At 36.7% G+C, this 21,531-nt stretch overlaps 1 protein-coding gene across 2 annotated transcripts in view; it reads right to left on the bottom strand.

Moving 5' to 3' along the window:
• Positions 1-431: 431 nt before the first annotated feature.
• Positions 432-21,531, bottom strand: part of TTC8 (tetratricopeptide repeat domain 8) — a 41,278-nt gene continuing 20,178 nt past the window's right edge. The window contains exons 8-15 of one of the 2 annotated variants that reach the window (XM_054275501.1): positions 16,175-16,260; positions 14,039-14,126; positions 10,028-10,138; positions 7,310-7,449; positions 5,978-6,152; positions 4,588-4,710; positions 2,642-2,725; positions 432-1,035 (exon numbers count right to left, since the gene is read on the bottom strand). In XM_054275501.1, the coding sequence (XP_054131476.1) occupies positions 919-1,035; positions 2,642-2,725; positions 4,588-4,710; positions 5,978-6,152; positions 7,310-7,449; positions 10,028-10,138; positions 14,039-14,126; positions 16,175-16,260 (924 nt within the window). In that variant the 3' untranslated portion in view covers positions 432-918. The remainder of the gene's footprint in view (positions 1,036-2,641; positions 2,726-4,587; positions 4,711-5,977; positions 6,153-7,309; positions 7,450-10,027; positions 10,139-14,038; positions 14,127-16,174; positions 16,261-21,531) is intronic. The other variant, XM_054275502.1, reaches the window with a different exon arrangement.

Genomic DNA, 21,531 nt, shown 5'->3' with positions numbered 1-21,531 from the left:
TGTGCCATTTCAGATTGCTTTAACATCCCACTTTTCTTAAAGGTCTTTTAAAAAGGTCCGGTTTGGAATTCATGCAAATTTATTCCTTTTAGCTAAAACACAAAGTATGACAGAAAGTTTTCATTTGTTGTTAGTAGCAGTGTTCCTGTAGTTAGATCGATCCAAATATTTATTTAGCAATAGTGCTTATGTGGTAGCACATGTAATCACCCCATCAAAGCCTTGTTCTCAACTATTAGTTCTTAATTTTGCAAGCTTCTGAATGGCCTTCTCCCTCACTGAGACCCAGAATAAACTCCTTCCTGGGTAGAGAAGAACACGTGCATTTATGTGATTTTATACCAGTTCTGTGGAGTCTCTCAAAATGTTAAGACTATCAATCCAGATTTTCATGGCAATAAGAATGTAATTTAACTTACATACACAAATGAGACAAACCATACAAACTAAATTTATTTAAGTCATACAGTACAAGGAATATAAGACATTTTGCTTTACATATGTATTTAAAATTCTTTTTAAGTATTTTAATTTTAAAACGTCACATTAATTTAGAAAGTATACTATCAAAAGCCAACTTGAAAATCAGTTAGGAAGTATTTTTATTCTGTTTCTTCAGAGATTGTCACATGGGAATGTTTAAAACCAACTTTTTTTCTGCATAAAAGCCAGAAAAAAACCCCCTTTTCTGTAATCTCTTGTGTACATAGCTGCAAAGTTTTCTAGCTGCATTTGAGTAAGTGTTATCTTTTAAGATGATAAGAAATTGAAACTCAATCTTTTCTTGCTACTCAAAGTAACACAAGCTTTGCCACAGGAATGCATAAAGTATAGTTCATCTACTTTGAGCTGGTGCTCTCAAAATGTATATGGGACATTTGCTCTGGCTAGCTTCTTACATAATAAAAAATTTGCTTATCAGAGCATAGCAAAGTGCTCCTTTAACTGTTTCATGAGCTGCTGTGTATCAACATGGCCTGGAAATGCTTCTTCAGACTTCTGAGCCGCTGTGTAACTTCTCTGAAGATCTCCAACCTGTAAAAAACACACAAGCTGATTTTGAAAATCCAAGCACTGCAGTGTTTTTACTATTTGCATTCTGTGCAGTACACTTCTGGTGCTCACAAATTTTAAGCACAGCTGGTCGAAAGAGCAAACAGTCAGAGTAAGGACGTTTGGAGGCAGGATTATGTCACACTTACATCAAGGGATAAGAAAGACAGAAATGCCATTTTAATGGATGATTCAAGACATCAACTTAACATAGCCCATTTCACCCAACTTCTTGGAGAATGGACAAGGTACACACCATGCCCAGTGCTTGAAGTATGGAGGAATAAAAAAATAGAAGTTTTGCTTTCAAACTCCATAGAAGTGCTATTGTATAAACAAGTAAAACACAACCCATCAGGCCTTTGTAAAAAAAACAACTGTGATTTCCTGCTTCCTCACAGAGATGCACAACAATGTTGGAGAACTAAAGATGCTCCTCTGTTGCTCTTAGAAGAAATTGTTCACTACTTAGAGAACTTCACTTTTTTCCTAAATAGGCATTATTTTTTGGAAGAAGTAAAAGGAAAGCATCTCAGAAAGTGGGTTCGGCAAAAAAGAACCCAAACATTTGGGAACATATCTAGTAAAAGTGATTACTCCTGAAAGGGAAAGGAAGAGCTATGGACAGCCAGGAGCCTTTTTTGCTTGTGCATCGCTCAACACAGAGCTTCAGCGTGGCAAGAATTCTCTGAAGGAGAAAAAGCCGAAATCCTTCCCAGAGAAGTCATGTTCTGTAAACCATGGCCTTACATTGAATTTAAGGATTCCATTACCCCACTGCACCAACACCTGGCTGATGTGGCTGTCTGTCTTCTCCCATAACCTGTGAGAGTTCTTTGTGCAAAATCTGTGTAACAAGACATCTGCAGACTAGGATTTACTCCCCAAACTGTAAGTAAGAAATGCAATTATTCAACACCGTCTTGTGTTTCACAATGAAGAGGATACACTTACAAATTAATGGGTTATTCCCTTCTTAATGTGAGTACTTCAGCATCTGTAGGAGTGGAGCTGCCCACACAACACAGATTCATAACAGAATCATGAAGGTGTAGGCACAAGCAAAGAAGCAATTTTTTTCTTGTGAAGAAACAAGAAAAAATTTGTACAAATTTCTCTTATTAACAGGAATGCTGGACACTGTTAATACAGTGTCTTAGACACTCTGTATGAAATAGATTATTAACATAAAAAATCAGAGGCTGTAAAGCTGAATAACAGATTTTCCTTTTGAGATCAGTAAGATACTATTAGTAAAGGATATTCTTTCTATCGTTACTAGTAAATCATATGATATTATTACACTTCACATTCTGAAAAAGCTTCTGACTGCAAAGACTGTAGATGGAATTGCTCATCTTCCAGGCATTTGGACAATTATAAAGTTACTTCATAGCCAGTTGGCCTCATTTTTTCTCAAAAGAAAACACTGGTATTAAAATGAAAATGTAATTTAGCATTTTCCTTCAGTTTATGCACTCTGCATTCTTTTGTCTTATCTATCTGGAATTCTTAGTAATAACACTAAAAAACCAGCTGCCTCACCAAGGCTCAATTTTTAGATGACAAGAACAGGATAATGCATTACCTTCTCTGAGAGTATGGCAACATTGAAATGGGGCTCATACATGTGAGGTGCTAAAGATGAAGCAGTCTGCAGCAAAGCTCTTGCCTATACAGAGAAATGAAAAAAATAATATAGTGACATCTGGGAGAGAGAGTAACAAGAATCTAATGCAATATTCATAATCCTTCAAAGAAATCATCCTATGTTTACTAAGTCATTACTAAGAAAGCCATTTCCAAAAAGGTTACATCAATAGTGTAGGCATAACAGAATCAAATAACATTGAAATGAATAAAGACTTTTGGTTGAGTCAGGAAAAAAAATTATTGGGACATACTGAATTAAGCAATTCAATTTTAAACCCTGAGGACAATACATCACGTAAATTAAATAAAACTCAAAAAGAACACCCCACTGTATTTATCTGTTGTCTCTGACAGCTCTGTCTTAAGCATCCCTGAAACCATAAATTTTATCATATAAATGACAGCTTTCACACTCAAACATTTAAATAAAATTAGGGGGTTTTTTTTCTCACTAGCAAAATAGAGGCATTAAAAGGTAAAACAAACTAAGTTCTCAGAGAACTATATACTCTGATACTCTAAGTATCAGAGTGTATAGCTTCATGCTGTAAATCCAATGCAGAATTAAGGTCCACTTGTAAAAGATTTTACTAAAAAAAATGCAGAACTTAATGGGGAAAATTCCAAAACCTTTAAAAACAAAAGTTTCTATACTATAAACTGTGTAAGTAACTACAAACTGTGGCGAGACCGAGCTAGGAACTTATTAAAACTTCCTACATCTGAAAAATCTGCGTACATGCAACAGTACTTATGAAAGATCATTGTGAAATAAAGCCAAGATAAGCAAAATATCAGCCCTTTTTTATTGCTCTGTGCATATTTTTATTGCCAAAATTATCTCAATTTTTAATTATACATGTGATACAAGAAAAAACCTGAAAATTTTAAGCTAAAAACTAAAGTAGGCAGGAAGATATTCTAATGGAAAGGCTCTGCAGTGCTAGTTATGAGCAACCAGAACTTCCACAATTGAGGGTATGCTCCACTAGGGAATTGAATGTCTAAAAATTTAGTGATTATGAAACTGAAACTAAACCCAAAGTTTATCTGTCACTGGAAACATCCAGTTCTAGGTTGATTTCAGTGTTTCCATGGTAATTGCTAGGTTATCTGAATAAAGTTAACTTCTGTCTAAGACAATCTGCTCTTAAAAAAGGTATTTATAATTTATTTTAGCTCTATGATGTATACATGAATCCATCAAATTAGCTTGTTCTCATGAGGTCTAAAACAAGCCCACATTAATTCTGTCCAAAACTGCCCAAACAACACATATTCATTTTCCCTGCATGGGTATAAAACTGGTTACATTTATTCCACCATGCATGTCAATTATATATCTAAGCACAATACACTCAGTATACTCATATTAGGTAAGATGAACCACCAAGATTATTGATGCAAAGGTGGTTATCAAGAATGTGTTGCTTTCTGACAGAATTCTAATGTGATCGCTTTGCTAAAAAAGGCCCAACTTTCAAGAGAGAATCTCATTGGTCTTTTCTGCCACCCAACAAAAGTATGTTATCTACATTTATAAACTGAATATACAGTCCAAGTCGTCTTTTAAGTGAAGATTTCAAAGTCATGGGGTTTGCTTTGGGTATCAATTAAAAACAAACAAACATCTCAACAACTGCAAAGTTATTGGAAACCCTGCTTGTTTTGATGATTCATTTGGATATGCCAAAGGATAAGCAGTTTAATGGGAGATGGCATGACAATACACTGAAACATGTATAATAGTCATCCATGTCCTCTGCCTGTAACAGTAAGTTAGACATTCACATGATGCCTCCACCTCAGAGAAATGACATGTTTGTTAAATACAAAATGCCTAAATGAAGCATTCTCCCTAGGCTGGGATCCAGCACTGACCTGTTCAGTGTGACCTTTTCTCATTTCCAGCACAGCCAGGTTGTTGTAAGCTTCTGCATAGTCGTTATTGTTGACTAAGGTCAGCTTGAAACACTGGTAAGCCAAATTCAGGTCTCCTATGCCCTAAAAGAAAGACTGTGTTTTCATTTGTGAAAAGATTGGAAACAACGTGCATCTGTTTTTTGTTTTTGGAGTATCTTTTCACCCATAGTGGAATGCAAATTACAATAAAAACATGCTGACCAGAAGCATATGTGCTTTCTTCCCAGATCCTCTCGTTTTTTTCCTTATTCTTTCTCTAGACAGAATCATTTCTCTCCAGCAGAAACTGCCATGCTTCAAGAGATATTCACTTCATCTAATTTAACTTTTGGATTATTAAAGTGGCATCTAAAGACTATGCTATCTGCTACTGTCTTAGCAGGGTAAGAAAAACTGAGATGTCTCCAGGGGAAGTCATCTTGCTTCTCTGTCTCTACACATATTTAAGTTAAGGAAGATTCACTCCTCAGATGGAGTAGCTGACTAATACTATTGTAGTGTTAAGACTGACACTGACACAGCATCAGGTTAAATATCAAAAGTGACAAATGCTGAAAAATACAGGCACAACAGTTCAAATTTCAATCTTTAAGGCAGTATAAATTACTGTGTTTATCCTAGTTGCACTACAAAACAAAGTTGTGTGTCTGACTCAAATTATTATCAGGAAATGAAGACAACTCATGTTAGAAAACTCATGTCAAAAACTTCATTTAGCAAACTTATTCTGGGCATGTAGCTAAAGAAAAATCCAACACAACTTCTTGCAGAACATCTATAAAAATGGGCAAGACTGTAAGACAATTTGTGTAGAAATTTAACAAAGTTTATCATACAACTACACAATATTTCTCTAGCTGCCTTTAAGACAGAGGAAAATACCTTCTCAACAATGACCTACTTAGTGCTTTAGTATTGGCTACTTGGGGCTGAATGTGTATTTTTATGACAAAATAATCAGTCTAATTCTCCATGTAAAACAAATAACAGTTCCTAGAAAAATATCTTGAATTTTTTTTTTTTTTTTGGTCAGATTAGCTTATTTTGCAGCCAAGGCCTTCAAGGGTTAGTATATGTTGTAATTTTTTTAGAAAGATGGGAAGGTTAAAGGTAGCGGGGAGTGAGGATCTTTTAGCAGGAGAAAGCCACATTCTGTAAAGTACAGAGTTTTTTCTCTTGCTGCTTCTTCCCCACTGAAGTGCAAATAAACATTCCATCTGTACTGGACTTTACCCTGTACATTATCAAGTTTTGTATTTCCAAGAAGGGAAATTACTTCTTCCCAGTTATTTTTTTACATTTTTAATAAATTTTACTTATTCAGAAAGATGGTTATTATTTTTCATACCACAGCCACGTGTCCCAAGTTGTACCACACATCTGCTGTCTCCTCTTCATTTTCAGCCAAAAACAGTGCCCGTTCAAATGAAGATAGTGTCATATCATATTGCTGGGCATAGAAGCAACACAGGCCCAGATTGTTAAAGAGCTGGCAGTTATAAACACCCATCTGCAGGAGCCGTCTAGATTGAAAGAAAATATTTGTTTTATTTTTTTTTAATTAATTTCAAGTAGGAGTTCTACTCTAAAAGACAAAATTATCTCCTCCTTTCTCCTTATTCTGAGAGGGTATAAAAACCAAGTGTTACAGTCCTACACTTGTTAGTTTCGTGAAGGACAGTGCAAGGTATTTTTTATTAGAATCACAACTGTGCACAAGTCTGCATAAATTAGTAACTTCTGTCTTCTTGACTGGGTGACATGATCTGACTTTACTGTAAGACAGATGTAGCAGACTTTCTGTTTCCTCTTTCCAATCCCTCAACATCAATCAAGCTGCAGTTTGCTGCAGTTACTTTATATAATTTCAGTTACTTTATATAATAATTTATAAATTCTTAAGACTTCAATTTTTTGCTTCATTCCCATCCTTCAGTACTGCCCTAATTAGTAATAGTATATTTAGAGGTGAATGTATATTAATCTTACACATCAAGCAGATTTTGATTCACATTGATATTGCTTAATGTGTCTTTTAAAATGGAGATGTATTATAAAAATTCTGTTTATGCATATTTACAGCACAAAAGAGCTCAAGTCCAACAGAAATGTGATGATAGTGCTCTTGCTGACTTAATCTGCTCTTAGGGAGGGAACGTCAGGCTCCTTTGCACTCTGACTGTATTGAAATAAAAATCAAGCAGCAGTGTTAACACTATCTTTTCACTGCCTTCGGTAAAACACACAGGAAGCCCAGCCTGCATTCCAAGTCAGGGATTTTGTGGTCACAACACCTGGTCACTTCAGGTGGAGTAAGGGCTACAGAGGAAGTCCTTGTGCCTTCTGTATGCAATTTAATTTGAGGGCAAGATCCACTGTTCTCAAACTGCCTCATGCTGTGAAAGAACCTTCCTTGTTTATTGGTTGAATGATAATCTATGTTGATACTTCTACATACTCCTCATCTAATGATTTCAAGTTTGTAGTGGTGTTCTTATCATTGTATAAAAATGTACAGAAGTTGTTACACGGATTTTATGGTAACATTTGTCCAAATGCTCATTCCTACTCCTATGCCAATCTCCTAATTAATTTTTTCCTCCATTACAAAGATCAAACCTGTATATTACCTTCTCACATATTCTGTTCCCCCTCCCTCCCTGTCCCTAAGCACAGATACCTGTAAAACCGCAGAGCTATCTCAGGTTGGTCTGAATAAAAATGGTTACTGCCAATGCATGCAATGGCTTCCACGTGAGTATTGTCTTGTTTCAACACGTCCTTATAGTACTCTGCAGCCGAGGAGATATTGTTCATTTCCTACACAATTGAACAAAAATTCCAATTACTTCTACTGTTTATCACCTATTTTTAATGTGGAACTCATTAAAATGTTAATCTACAGAGTGCTTTATCTATGCCCAGTAGAGTACCCAACTGAGATTAATTATATATACTCTTAAAGTTCTCTGATTGTACCATTCAACACCACTGTCTGGCATCTTCACAAACAACACATATATCCATGACAGGAATGCATATTGATTTATTAGTAGTATCTTTACCTGAAATTAACTCTATGCCACAGCTACAACAAGAAATTTATTTGGTTTTTATTTTTTAGAAAAAGAGACAGCCTGTTGTATTGAGTTTGGAAGCTGAAGGGGGACTACAGAGGTGGCTTCTGTGAGAAGCTTCCAGAGCTTCCTCCACATCCAACAGAGCCAATGCCAGTTGGATCTGGAATGAACCCACTGCTGGCCTCAAGACTGAGCTCATCAGAGAAGGTAGTTAAAACTCTGTGATAACATATAACAGATTTAAAAAGGAAAAGAAGGTTTTTGCACAGATTTAAGAGTGAGAATATGTGATAGGAACAGCTCTGCAGAGCCAAGGTCAGTGCAGAAGGAGGGGCAGGAGCTGCTCCAGGCACCAGAGCCGAGATTCCCCTGCAGCCCGTGATGAAGACCATGGAGGCAGCTGGGCCCCTGAATCCTGCGGAGCTCAACAGGGGAGCAGAGATCCACCTGCAGCCTGTGGAGAAGCTCCATGCTGGAGCAGATGACCCTGCTGAGGGCTATGACCCTGTGGCAAATCTGTGCTGGAACAGGCTCCTGGCAGGACCTGTGGCCCCATGAGGAGAGGAGCCCACACTGGATCAGGTTCACTGACAGGATTTGTGACCCTGTGACCTGGGGGACCCTGCTGGAGCAGCCCCACGTGCAACAGACATTGCCCCTTCTTGCACAATGTCTTGTGACACCCAGAACTGTGCAGTCAGTTTCCAGCATGGTAACACAGAACAGACTGACTTCACCAGACAATGTCTCAACTATTTTCAGTGTTTTTTAAATCAAGTCATTAATTGCTCTGAACACAAACGAGAATATAATGAAAATTATATGAAAAACTATTATGTGCCTTTGAAAACCAGAATTATGAATTTACCAAAACTTGTACTACCTAGGATATGACAGTTAAGAGAACTGTACTGCATATAAATGTATGCTAGGATGTGTGCTACTTGGAAGATGAATTAGGGTAAACTCACTGCTAGAAATGACACTGCACTGTTTCTGAGGAGTGCAAGGCCCTGAGAACCTATCCCCACAAGAAAAAAAAATATTAAAAGATTAAACTTGCTTCTTATATATACGTTTATATAAGAATAATTTCTACCTGTGTGCTGTAGATACAATGTGCTCCCAACATAATTAAAGAATAAGCTTTTATATAACCCCAACAGTGTATTTAGCTACAAAAAAAGAGGATTTATTTTGGTTCAAAGAAATAGTAATTAAGCAGTCCCTTTAAAAATTACGCAGTTTTTTTAAACCAAAAACTTTCTATAACTCTTTGTACTGTCAAAAGTTAGTGACTGAGAAGAAAAGCTCTGATTAAGATGTCTGATACAAATATTCCACTTGTGAGTCTATATAATAAAAGCAACCCTATGCTGCAGTGCAAATCTTTGCTAATGAAGCTATAATCCTTCATTCAAGTGTCAGTGCAAAACTAGATCCTGTCAAATATATTCTGCTCTTTAATAACTCCTTAAAGGGTTATGCAATGTTTTGTCTGGTTCTGCAAAATAACATCTATATTAAACACTATTCAACAATTCAGAAAGAAAAGGTTCCAAAAATTATGCAGCTGTTTTTTTCTTGCTGAAGGGCAAAAAGGATTTAATATGAAAATGGATTAAGGCTTAGGGGTTAGATGAGAATGATGAGAACAGGATAGAATGCCAAGCATGAATACAGACACAAACACAAAAAAAATTCATTACTTTGTTTTGAACATTTGTTCTAGAATATCACTTGACCAACTTTCAGCACAGAAACAATATGAAATCCACCATTTGACATGAAAATACACAATTTTAAAATATAAAATACATGGTTACCATGCTAAGTTGAAAGTACTTTATAACTAATCCTACTTCGTACAACATTTACTTCCTAACTAAGAAACATTCACATTCTAATTGCTCTCAGACCATTAAGAGACAAATGACAAGACATAGTGCTAATAAAAACAGCACAGACAAATTAATTATTTTGCTGTTTAATTTTGCTGGTTGGTGACTTGAGCAGTTTTAGTATGATGAAATACATATAAACTAGGAAGGACAACATCTGGACAACTTGACTTAATATGGACTTGCTTCTGCATGCCAAGGGCAAATGGGATCTCACTGGTGTGATTAATTGCTGAAACAAATAAGCCTGCAGGGCTCCCCTGACATTACCTTGCTACCTTTGTGGAAAGTTACTGTTTGCATTAGTGACACTGAAAATCAGCACAGTTGGGTTTTGATGACCTTAGCTATATTCAACTACTGCCTCTTTTCTTTGCTACATTTGGCCCCTATAAGGATTGCAGAGTGGGTGCATACCTCATAGATTCTGGCAATTCCACAAATAAGAGTCACTTCTCCAGGAAATTGCTCTAACCCTTGCTTGAAAAGGTTCAAAGCTGTTACAGGCTGATCCAAGCGCAAATACACCTAAGCAAATAAAAAGTGTATATAGATGTCAAATGTCTGACTTTCATACATGTTCAGCTGTTTAACAAGGGAGATAAATAAAAGGGATGACACCTCCATTTATACAGGAAACCATTAGCTGAGATGATGAATAATACAGGGAAAATAATGGAGTGAATACTGAATAAATCTGTGTAATGAAGATAAAATATGCTACTTGAAATAATTAAATTTACCTATACATGATTAATTTGAATATTACTAATTTAAAATATCTTTTTATTTATTATCATATAGTTTGACACTGAGGTGAAGGTATCACCTTGAATTAAAAAAAAATCATCTTGTTTAATGTATTTTCAAAATCTTGTGTTTAGGCTTGAAAGAACAGGATCTTCAGGCTGATAATGCTGGAATATCAAAATGTTTTACTTAGTTGAATAAGACTGCACTGCACAGAGCAGTGACACTTTCAAGTTTCCTTACTGCTCAACCAACCTCCTCTGTCACAAACAACAAAATCCTATGGAAAGAGGACAGTTTTGCCTCTGTGAGTTTGGCTTCTGTGTTGATTATGAAAATGTGCAATGTGTATAATAATTGTGTGAGAACTGGACATTCAATATGTCCAGTGTTGATAGGGACCCCCTCAGCAGCTGTCTGAGAGTACAGCTGTAAAGCCTTCCTGCTGTGGGGTATGGTAAACAGCCACAGCAAAGGGAGAAACCCTGCACTCATGCTTTGGGAAACTAGATGGCTACAATGATTTCTCTATCTCCCACTGAGTGGAAAAGGATTTTGTTGGAGAAATAGTATATTAATCAGTGCTAATATATGGTACTACTAAAGAAGAGAAAGAATCTGTGATTGCTATCCTGATACAACCTTTTTGTGATGAAACATAAAACAAATATCAGTGTTAGCTGAACAGCTGAGAAACCTCCAATTTGTACTTTTGTCCTTAAACTTCATGGACTTCTGACTGCCAACAATTACAACTGTACATTGGTTTTTTGAAATCCCACAGATATATACTGCTGTAGACACTTGCAAAGAATTCTTTCCTATGACCACTCAATGACATTCTTAATTATCAAAGAGCTGACAACTGTGAGTGTCTTCCAAGAAAGGGACTGCCTTTCCAAGTTGGTCATTGGCAAAATGTTAAAATACAGGCATTTTTTACTCTCATTCTGCTAATGTCACTCACATTTTCTGTATTAAGCTAGAAAGTGAATGCCTTCTTGCGAAAATCTATAAAAGAGCAATGGTTTTGGAGGGCATGGTATTTAGTAGATTAGAACTGCATTAATTACATCATTAACCATGAATGATGCATCCAATTTAAAAAATGGATAGTGTGAAACTCCCCTAGATCTGCCCCTTTTTTATATTTTTATCTTTGTTTATGAAGTATGCTTTCTGAGGATTAATGACTTAAATCTGCTCTATTGCTTTATCTAGAGGCTGACTCCAAAGATGCTAAAACTCACATGAAAGATGCTCACTTCAGATGCTAAAACCACACAGCCACAGTACTCTACAATGTAATTCTCATATCCAGTGTGATATCACACTATGCAACAATTCTGTACACATGTTGAGCTGCTCTCTAGATAAATGGCAAAGAAATTAAAAAACAGGTGGGGCAATTTCCATCTACTCACAGTTGCTTTGGGGAGACCTGCTCTTTAAAAGCACTACAGCTAATTATGGTCTATATGCTAAAAGGAGAATTGCTCCATTCTCTTTTTGGTCTCTCTCTTATCTCTTGTAAAAATATCCCATTTCTAGCTCTTCTAGGTCATGAAATACTTTGTAACTTCACAGCAGGTCCTGACTGCTGTCACCGACATCTTTTCATAAAAATCCTTTCTTTAAGATTTTCCCTTCTGGGAAGCTGAGGCCCCAGAAAAAGAATGTAAACAATGGTTATCTGCTGCTGTGAGATGTAAAAGGTGCACCTGTGATTGGCCCATGTTAGATGTGTATAGTTAGTGGCCAATCCAAGACCGAGCTCTCTCTAAGACAAAATCAGAGAGAGCTCCTTTGTTATTCATTCCTTTTCTATTCTTAGCTTAGCTAGCTTCTGAGAACTTTCCTCTCTATTCCTTTTAGTATAGTTATAATGTAATATATATTATAAAATAATAAATCAAGTCTTCTAAACATGAAGTCAAGATTCTCGCCTCTCTTCACCCTGAAGACCCTTGCAAGCCCTGTAACAGACTGCTTTAAAGATTCTTACTTTTTTTTCCCTTCTTTTGGTCTTTTATATTTTGTAAACTACATTTCAAGGGAGAGATCATTTTCAAGAAAATATTATTTAAAACCCAGATAACTGCTGCAATAATGAACATAAGGAAAACTAACTAGTATCATAGTATCAGTATATTTCCTCAGAACTTTATGCAATCTTATTAATTTTTAATGGCTGCTTAACTCAAGCCTGATTTTTTCAGTTCTGTTAAATTGAGCCATATCTCTGTGCCTTACTGTATTGCCTGTCCACTGACACTAAATTATGCTGTGCAACGTTTTATACTTGAGCAAGCTGGTCTATAGAGTGGGAGGTGGAAGTTCAAATGCAGCTCCTGCCTGAGCTAGTACTGATGTAGGGGGATGCAAATCTCCTCTAATGAATCACTGTTTGTTAATCCAATTACACTCCCAATTGAATAATTCTGTGCAGTTCATGGAGCGAGTCCAGAGAAGGGCCAGCAAGATGATTAGAGGGATGGAACACCTCTCCTGGGAGGAAAGGCTGAGAGAGTTCGGTCAGCCTGGAGAACAGAAGGATGTGGGGTGACCTAATTGCAGCCTTCCAGCACTTGACAGGACCCTACAAGAAGCTGAAGAGGGACTTTTTACAGGGACATGTAGTGACAGGACAAGGGGATGGTATGTTTATATTAGATACTAAGAAGACATTCTTCACTCTGAGGGCAGTGAGGCATTGGAACAGGTTGCCCAAAGAAGCTGTGGATGCCCCATCCCTGACAGGGTTCAAAGCCAGGCTGGATGGGGCTCTGAGCAACCTGGTCTAGTGGAAGGCCTCCCTGTCCATGGGGGACGGAGGGGGGATTGGAACTGGATGATCACTGGCATCCCTTCCAACCCAAACAATTTGTGATCCTATGTATTTTGTAGAATGACTTGTGATAGAGACAGGAAAATTAATAAGCTTCAGTGAACTTCAAACACAGTACTGAAGACGTGTCTCTAGATAGCAATGATGATCATTTAAATACAAAATATAAATTGCTCAGAAAATGTAAAGCACATATGAACATCTGAATTATCCACTAGCAGTGATGACTTTTGGACAGGCCGGTGGCAATGAGCTTAAGGGGAACTGATAAAGAGCAACTGGTTTCATCTCCTTCTAGGACACACAGAAGAAAAATGCAGTTTTAGTTTCTCACAGGCTACCTTTACTTGAATGTCTTAGAAAACGTTTAGAATCTAATGTGTCTCCTGGTAAACAAGTAGTTCTGAGACTCAGCTGTGCCACTTGTTCTTTTAAAGCTTTTAATACCTTTATTTTGACAGAACATTCCCTGTTTCAAGGTCTCTGATTGCTTCCTTTAAGCTCACTTTGTTTTGATTTTGCTTGTGAAACTAGGATTTTGAGCTTTGCTCTTTATTTACAGATTTATTGCATTTGTTTCCTAGGAGACCATATATAGCCACATTGGTCTTCATACTGGAACTTCAATAATTTTTTTAGCTACATAATCCTCATTGGAATTTAGAACAAAGAATCCAGTAACATAGAACATTTTTTAAATCTTGTTTGTGAAATCTGGGAGCTCTAAAATAATTTTGTAAACTATCTACTCCCACTGCAACTGTTAGCATGTATTGCCTCAGGCATGGAGACCACACACTTTTAAACACAACGATGTATCTGTGACTTACTTTTGCCAAGTACAAGATGGTATCAACCATGTCCTGCTGTTTAAGGGCTGACTGAAATTGCTTTTCAGCTTCACGATACAATCCCAACCTAAAGAGACAACAGATACATATAGAAGGTACTTGTTTACTGGTTTTTTTTTTAAGATTTCTTATAAGCTTATTAAATAATGAAGCAGTTCAAACTAAACCAAACATAAACTGCCTGAAAGCACACTTTATGACCACATATTTGTGTGCACATTAACAAAAAACATGTCATTATTTAAAGATAACAAAATAACCACTCAAAATTATAAAAAAGACAAATCCATTAATTTCAGCCCCCTCTTATTCATGCAGCCTTCTGGAATGGCTGAATGGTGAATAATGACGTACTCGTATTCACAGGAATTCCTCCTGCTCTTAAAACACAGTAGAAAATGAGCAATTAATGCCTCAACTCTACCCAAACTGCTTCAGACCAGAACTTCCTTGCCCATGGCAAAGATCACACAGATAATCTCCACTGTGAATGAACATCACAGGAGTCTATTTTATCTCAAAAGCATTTATTTTGCATAATTACAGTCAAACATTTTGCACTAATCTATAAAAGCTACGTAACTACAAATTAGGAGGACCATGCAATTTTAACAACAGAAAATGCTCTACTTTCTCATATATAAATTGCTTTTTGTTTCCGTCAGCCAAAGAGCACATGCTTGCTGAAGAAACACAAAACACAAATAGAACAAGCCAGCTAAAACAAAGAAGCACAGCCATGGGGACATAAGGTAGTTTGGGACCCTGGAAGTCCATGTACCTGCTTGGGTGCATTAGTCTCTATAACACGATTCATAAAAATCCTGAAAGTCATGAATGACCTCTAAGCTCATGTATTGGGTTTGCATGAGAAGGTTTTGGTAGCTGGGGGATTCAGGAATAGCTTCTATGAGAAGCTGACATGTCTCTGATGTGCAACAGAGCCAATGCCAGAGGGCTCCAAGATGGAATCACGGCTGGCCAAGGCTGAGCCCACTCATGAGAGTGGTGGTGCCTCCATAATCAGCATGGAATAATGTAACATGCAGGGAGAATACATTTAAGAAGGAGGAAAAAACAGTACAAGGGCAGGCAGAGAGAGGAGTAAGAATTTGTGGGAAGATCTCTACATACACCAAGGTCAGTGCAGAAGGAGCAGGAGGAGGTGCTCCAAAAGTTCCTCTGCAACCTTTGCTGAAGCCCATGGTGAGGCAGCTGTGCCCCTGACCTGCAGCCCATGGAGGACTAAGAGGATGCAGAGATCCACCTGCAGCCTGTGAAGGAACCCATGCTGGAGCAGGTAGATGCCCAAAGAGGGCTGTGACCCCACGGGATGCCCATGCTGCAACATACTCCTGGCAAGACCTGTGGCCCCATGGAGAGATGAGTCCACACTGGAGAAGGTACAGCAGGACTTGTGACCCTGGGGAGGACTCATGCTGGAGAAGGGAAGAGTGTGAGGAGTCCTTTACCTGAGGGAAGCAGCAGAGACAAACTGACTGCAACCTCCATTCCCTGTCCTCCCTGTGTTGCTGGGAAGGGAGGAGGTAGAGAAAACGGGGAATGGAGTTGAGCCCAGGAGAAGGAAAGGGTGGGTAGTTGCTTTAAGAATTGCTAATATTTCTCATTGTCCTATTCTGATTTGATGCTTGTGTATGGGGTGCCAGCCTTAAGCCTCATCATATTTTTAACTGGTACTTCTTGGGCAATGTAATTCTGGCAGAAAGTGTCTAACATGAATATTTTATTCTGTATTATTTCATGAATCTGAAGCCCTCATTGACAGATTATTTCTCAAACTAATACTGCAACATTTATTTTATGTGATCTTTTTTAACAATAGTTCTTTGCATTTATTGACTGACTTTACAAATAATTATTTTAAAATCCATTAACAAAGGCAAAATTGCAACTAATTCAGTTACTCACTATGGATGCCTTTATTTCAAGCAGCGGTCTCCTTGTGCATCAAAGGAGATTTCACTGTAAGCACAGCACTCTCCAACAAAACACTTTCTGAGCTATTTCTCAGTGTTCAGCATTGCCCAACACACTCAGCAGTACAGGTTCTGCACTCACAATCACTCACCACAAAAGAAATGAACAATGGCTTACCTATAGTAGCACTTTCCAATTTGGACCTTCCACCACCAGTCCTTGAACTGTGCGTACTCAGTGGCAAGGGCTGCCAAATCTAGAGCCTTCCAAAATAAACCCATCATCTTAAAATTAATGTTTACACAAAGAAAACACAGTAAAGATGTTTGTAAAAAGAAAATGTTGAGCAAAAGTCCAGTTAACTTGAGGTGGAGGACTGCTTTTTGTTTGTTACTTTTACAGTTCAGTGCATAAAATAGCTGAAAGCATTATTTCTCCCTATAAAAATAAGCAATCCAAACAGCTTCTTCTAAATCAAAGAGAAAACAGAAAATTGTTTTGATCAGACTCCTGCAGTGCCACTTCAGAATACACTATTTGTTTAAGCACAAACACTTTTTCCAAGCTTCCCATCCTTTTTCAGTAAAAGTTGCTAAAACCAAGATAAAGTAAAGAAATAAAAGAAGAAATAAGTGAGTTTGAAATACTGCAGAAATTTTCATCTCATTGCTAATATCAGGTTGCCATTACTTCTGGAAACTCTCAAACATGTACAATAATAAATATTTTTTCCTTTAAAAAGTCTATAATGTAAACAAGTATTTTATTACAGGAAAACAGAGAAATATTCTAAGAAACAGATATCTTTTGAAGATGGTGGAGGTCTAAAATCTCTTTCATCTGGTATATTGGAAAAGCAGCTAAGTTAATCAATGTTTTCTGATCAGCCACCACAGTCAGAATCTATGGCCTTTCATGTTTTAGCTATAATTTCAACACCTCTAGTAAACAAATATATGTCTTTTCTGTACCACAACCTACCATAGATATGCTTGTGTTTCTTTTTATTTTAAATTTCATTTAATCTCAGAACATATCAAAGCCATGTTATGTTTGTTATATTTTCAGGATATCATCAGAAGTAGGGTAAAAAGCTTTAGCTCAGAGTTTTTATAACAAAGAAGCAACCTTTCTTGCCTGCTTTTTTTGGTAAACATTTTGCACACCACAGAACTCAGGAACAAGTTATCTATTAGGAATAATATGTAAAAGTTCTGTGCACCAGTCACTCAGTAGCAGAGAAACTAATAATTCCAGGAAAAATCAATCTGAATATTGAAATGCTCTAAGAGCCCAATTTAGTGGCATCTATGTCTACACCGGGTTCCTGTTTTTTCTGCTAGCAAAACGAAGCAAGCAGTCAATGGGTTTAGATCTGACATAATGAAGAAAAGTCAGTGGAGATATGACAATTTAGACACGTTCCTCTCCTTTGGCTTTGTGAGAATGAAAGAATTTGTTTTCTGTAGCAATTCAAGATAAGTAGTTGTGTCAGTGCTGTCCCTGAGAAAAAGAGACAGCTGTCATTAGTCCCTGCCTCTGTGACAGGAGAGAGAAAACTCAGGTAAACCTACAACTCTGAATTCATTGTTTCTTCAAGTTAGGTGGAATCCTTGAAGACCTTGGATGGCAGCTCTTATCTTGGTTGCCCATTGTCTCTCAATGTCTTTGCAAATTGCCCAAAGGGCGTTTGGATGCTACAAGTATAATGGGGAATAAGCTTGCTTCAAGACAGAAATGGTCTGGATACCCTTCTGGACAGATTTGTCCTTTCATGGGAAGGTACATAAGCAATTTTGTCTCAGTACTGGAAAATCTGTGAAAGTAATTGAGGGTAAAACATTGGTTACTTCTGTTGCACTTACAGATGTGTAAACAACGTGGGTGACTGTCAATACCACACCTGCTTCTAATGCAGCAGGAGCAGCCACTTCAGAGGGGTAAGGATCATACTGACAATACCATGTTCCATAGAGCTTTCCTCAGAGCTCTCTGATGGCAAGGGCTCAAGAAGGAGGACTGAGTTTCAGAAAATGATCCCTTTTGCACATTCAGGTTTCTTTCTGGTACCCTAATTGCTTCTGATAACTGTTTTACGCAAGGCTAACAATTTTGGCTGCGATTGGAAAATGGGAACTAAGACTTTAGGCTTAGCAGACAGTAACATCAGCAGTTTATTTGTCGGTGCAGATCCTGAACTCTTCCTGGGGTCTTCTACTAGCATCAACAAACACAGCATGACTTCATTTTGAAGTTAGCTTTTGAAATTTAATCCTGTTTTTATATTTTCCAATTAATGAAAAAGGAAAGGAAGATACTGTTTCTGATACTTTACAAATGATTACAATAACTTCAGTAAAAAAAATCCTACCAAAGTTGTAACCAAAGTTACAAATACTTCTTAGAAGTGTTTCCCTGGGAAGGCTTTGTGTGTGCTAATAGTTAAAAACTTTTGCTGGTATTACAAAAAAAAAAAATCTTTTGACAATGTGGCCCTTGAAATATTAGTAAATAGACTAAAATAGTCTTTTAAAAGTAAAACCTTTCAACTTGCCATGTCAATATGAACTGCTAGCATATTTAAATTTCAGTTTCCTGCAAAATTCGAGTTTTTAATTGTACAGTTTGACTACAAATCAATGTTCAATCAGCACAACATGTTAATTTAAAATCAGTCTGTAAGAGCAGTAGTGATATGTCTGTCCTGCACTCCTGTGTGTTGCTGGACATTGGTGTAGTCATATTAATAACTGAAAGGGAAAAACAGCATAGACTTGGAATTGGCAGACGCTGATATCTCCTTTTAAGGATTTTTGATTGCAATATGTATATCAGTTCAAAACCTACACTGCTTGTCCTGAAAGTTTTAATAAACTTTAGGATATAACTCATCATCTGGACATACTGATGAGCTGAAGTTGTTACTGTCTAGAGCACTTAGCATACTCAAGAATGCAGAGCCCATTTCAACAACAATCTTAACCCTCAGCAGCTTTTCAGAACAAATTTACTTTACTCCCAGTTCTTATGTTTGTGAAAATAAAAATGTCTAAAAACCCTGATACTTGGTGGATTTTTTGTTTCTCTTTTAAAAAAATTTTTTTTTAAAGAATGAAAGTTAGTGTAGGTTCTTTAATGTATTTAGCATGATTCTGAGTTTCTTTTTTTACCATTACTTCCCTTAGCTAAACTGTATTATAACTAAGACTTCCAAATTATCTACCAGCTGTAAGGCAGCCTGTAGGCTTGTGGCAATTTACTATTATATTACAAAATTAAATTGGTAAATGTACAGTTGTTTGAAACAGTAATTTCATACAGAGTATTGTGTGCACCTAGAAATTAGATAGATGGAAACAATAGTGAGCATCTGCTGCTTCTTTCATGTGCTGTTGAATGGCAGTAATTTTCCCAGCAACAATCATTGACTTAAGTCTTATTTGTAGACAAATCAACACCAGATAGTCTATAAAATAGCTGAGGAAATGACATAAGCCATGGTCAATTTAGCACAATTTATTTTGGTGAGTGTAGTCTGGATTTCTATATTTTGTAGATCTGACATAATTCCATTTTAAATAGATTTCTATCAGAGAGTATAAATACAAAGTATTGAGAAGAACTAAGGAGAAATGAGAGGTTGTGACTTCTGGTCACAAGTATATAGTGTACAATCTTTGTGCTTCCTCAGGACAAAGTGTTTTGCCATCATTACCCACCTGTGAAAAATGGCAAAATACACTGCCATGGTCTACTGAAAAAAGTAGCAGCTGAACTATTTCTGGACAAGTCTTTGAAACTGCCCTGCTCTTACAGCATTTAGCCCATAAAATGGCTTTTAGAAATAGCTCAAGGAAAGAAAGGAAAGAAAGTCAGTTATTAAGTACATGTGTTCAAAAAGAAACAAGTCAAGGACAGTAATGGATACAGAAATAGTATTTTCTTCAGACAAGTGTTTAATTTTTCATTACATATGACAAAAGACTTTTGAATATATTTTCAAGTGCTGAAAAGCTCACTGCTTCTCTGTTCTTGCATCCCCACATTTCTGATAATTGATAGATTACAGATATATTTAGTTTTAATTTGAACCAATTTCCTCGCACTATTTATCCAGTTGAATGCACACTGATTAATGGCATTTCTCAACTGAAATTGCTGAGTCTTTTTTTTTTCTTTCCATATACTGGTTGAATATGAAACAGAAGATAAATAATAAAACTGCCTTTGTTTCTCAAATAATAATGCAAATGAGAACAGTACAGACTATTCCAGTTCAGCACAGTGACAAGGAAAGGATATTGTCACTACTGCTTTGTGTTTTATTTTCAAAACTGCAGGAAGTAGTATTCTATCCATGCAGAAAGCCCAAAGTAAAGACTTTTCAAACTTAAGTCAATTTCCCAGGGTTCCAAGCCTTTCAAGTGCTTTCATCTCATCTCAGGTAGAAAAGTGTCGGGTTTTAAGAAAGTTCATTATCACACAGCAGCAGGAAATACAAAGATGTGAGAGATGTCAGTGAATGTTCTAACAAGTGATCAAGCAAGAGCCAGATAAACTTTAAAAAGTTAACATATGTGCTGTTTCTCTGATGAACCCTAAATGACCAAATTATTTTCAGGGATATGTAAGATATTGAAATTGTGAAATGCCATTGCTAGGAGAGGTGAATAAACAGTGATGCAGCCACATTTCAGCAAACATTAAAGTGTTTCTTTTTTTTTAAGAAAAATTAATGCAGATGAGGTTCAACAGGAAGGGAGAACAGTTTGGAGAATTCAGTTATATTGCAAATGGTGTAGAAAGCACATAAGAAAAGAGGCAGTGAAAGCAAATGAGAGAAAGCAAAATGAACAGCTAAAACAAATCACTTCAGAGATATACATTACATTATAAAGACACCTCATTCTGTGATGTGGGAATTCAATTCCCAGCAATAGTTTCTTCCAATAAGATGAAATCATTAACCAAACACTGATCTCTCTTTCATTACACAGTAATGGTGGTGATTAAGCTGACACCTCTTTGCTTGCAAGTATTTATTCAAATGGCTCAGGTGGGTAAAAAAATATACAGAACTCTTCCTGCAAGACAGTGATTTGGGATTCTCAGCTAGGATTTCAAAATACATGCAGTACAGTGCAGAAACATCTTCCAATTTTTTTCTGGAGTTCTTTTAAAAATTACTTGCATTATATGAATGTATGTGTAGCCTACAGAGGCTGCATGTTGTTAAAGTGCAGACACATGTAGCATCATATCAAGTGTCCCCTTTATTCTTAGTGAACTGGATTTTCAGCAACAAACATAAACTCTTAGTTACTAGTGGGCTAAAACCCAGGTACCTCCTTCATATTCAGTATTGGATTATGTAAATGTTAATTTCAATTTCTCTCTGATATTTCTGACACTTGCACTTACTGTTTCAATGATATTTTGGATTAATAGTGCATTACAAGTCAATCCTCTTGAAAGAATGCTATGCAATAAATTGACAGTGTACAGATTTCATAATTTGGTACTAGATTAAAAAG

Source organism: Melozone crissalis, unplaced genomic scaffold (genome assembly GCF_028551555.1).
Source record: "Melozone crissalis strain CALT ecotype California unplaced genomic scaffold, PUWL_Pcris_2 ptg000018l_1, whole genome shotgun sequence".
Taxonomy (NCBI): Eukaryota; Metazoa; Chordata; class Aves; order Passeriformes; family Passerellidae; genus Melozone; species Melozone crissalis.
Note: the sequence above shows the minus strand (reverse complement) of the source record. Positions and strands in the feature narration are given on the sequence as shown.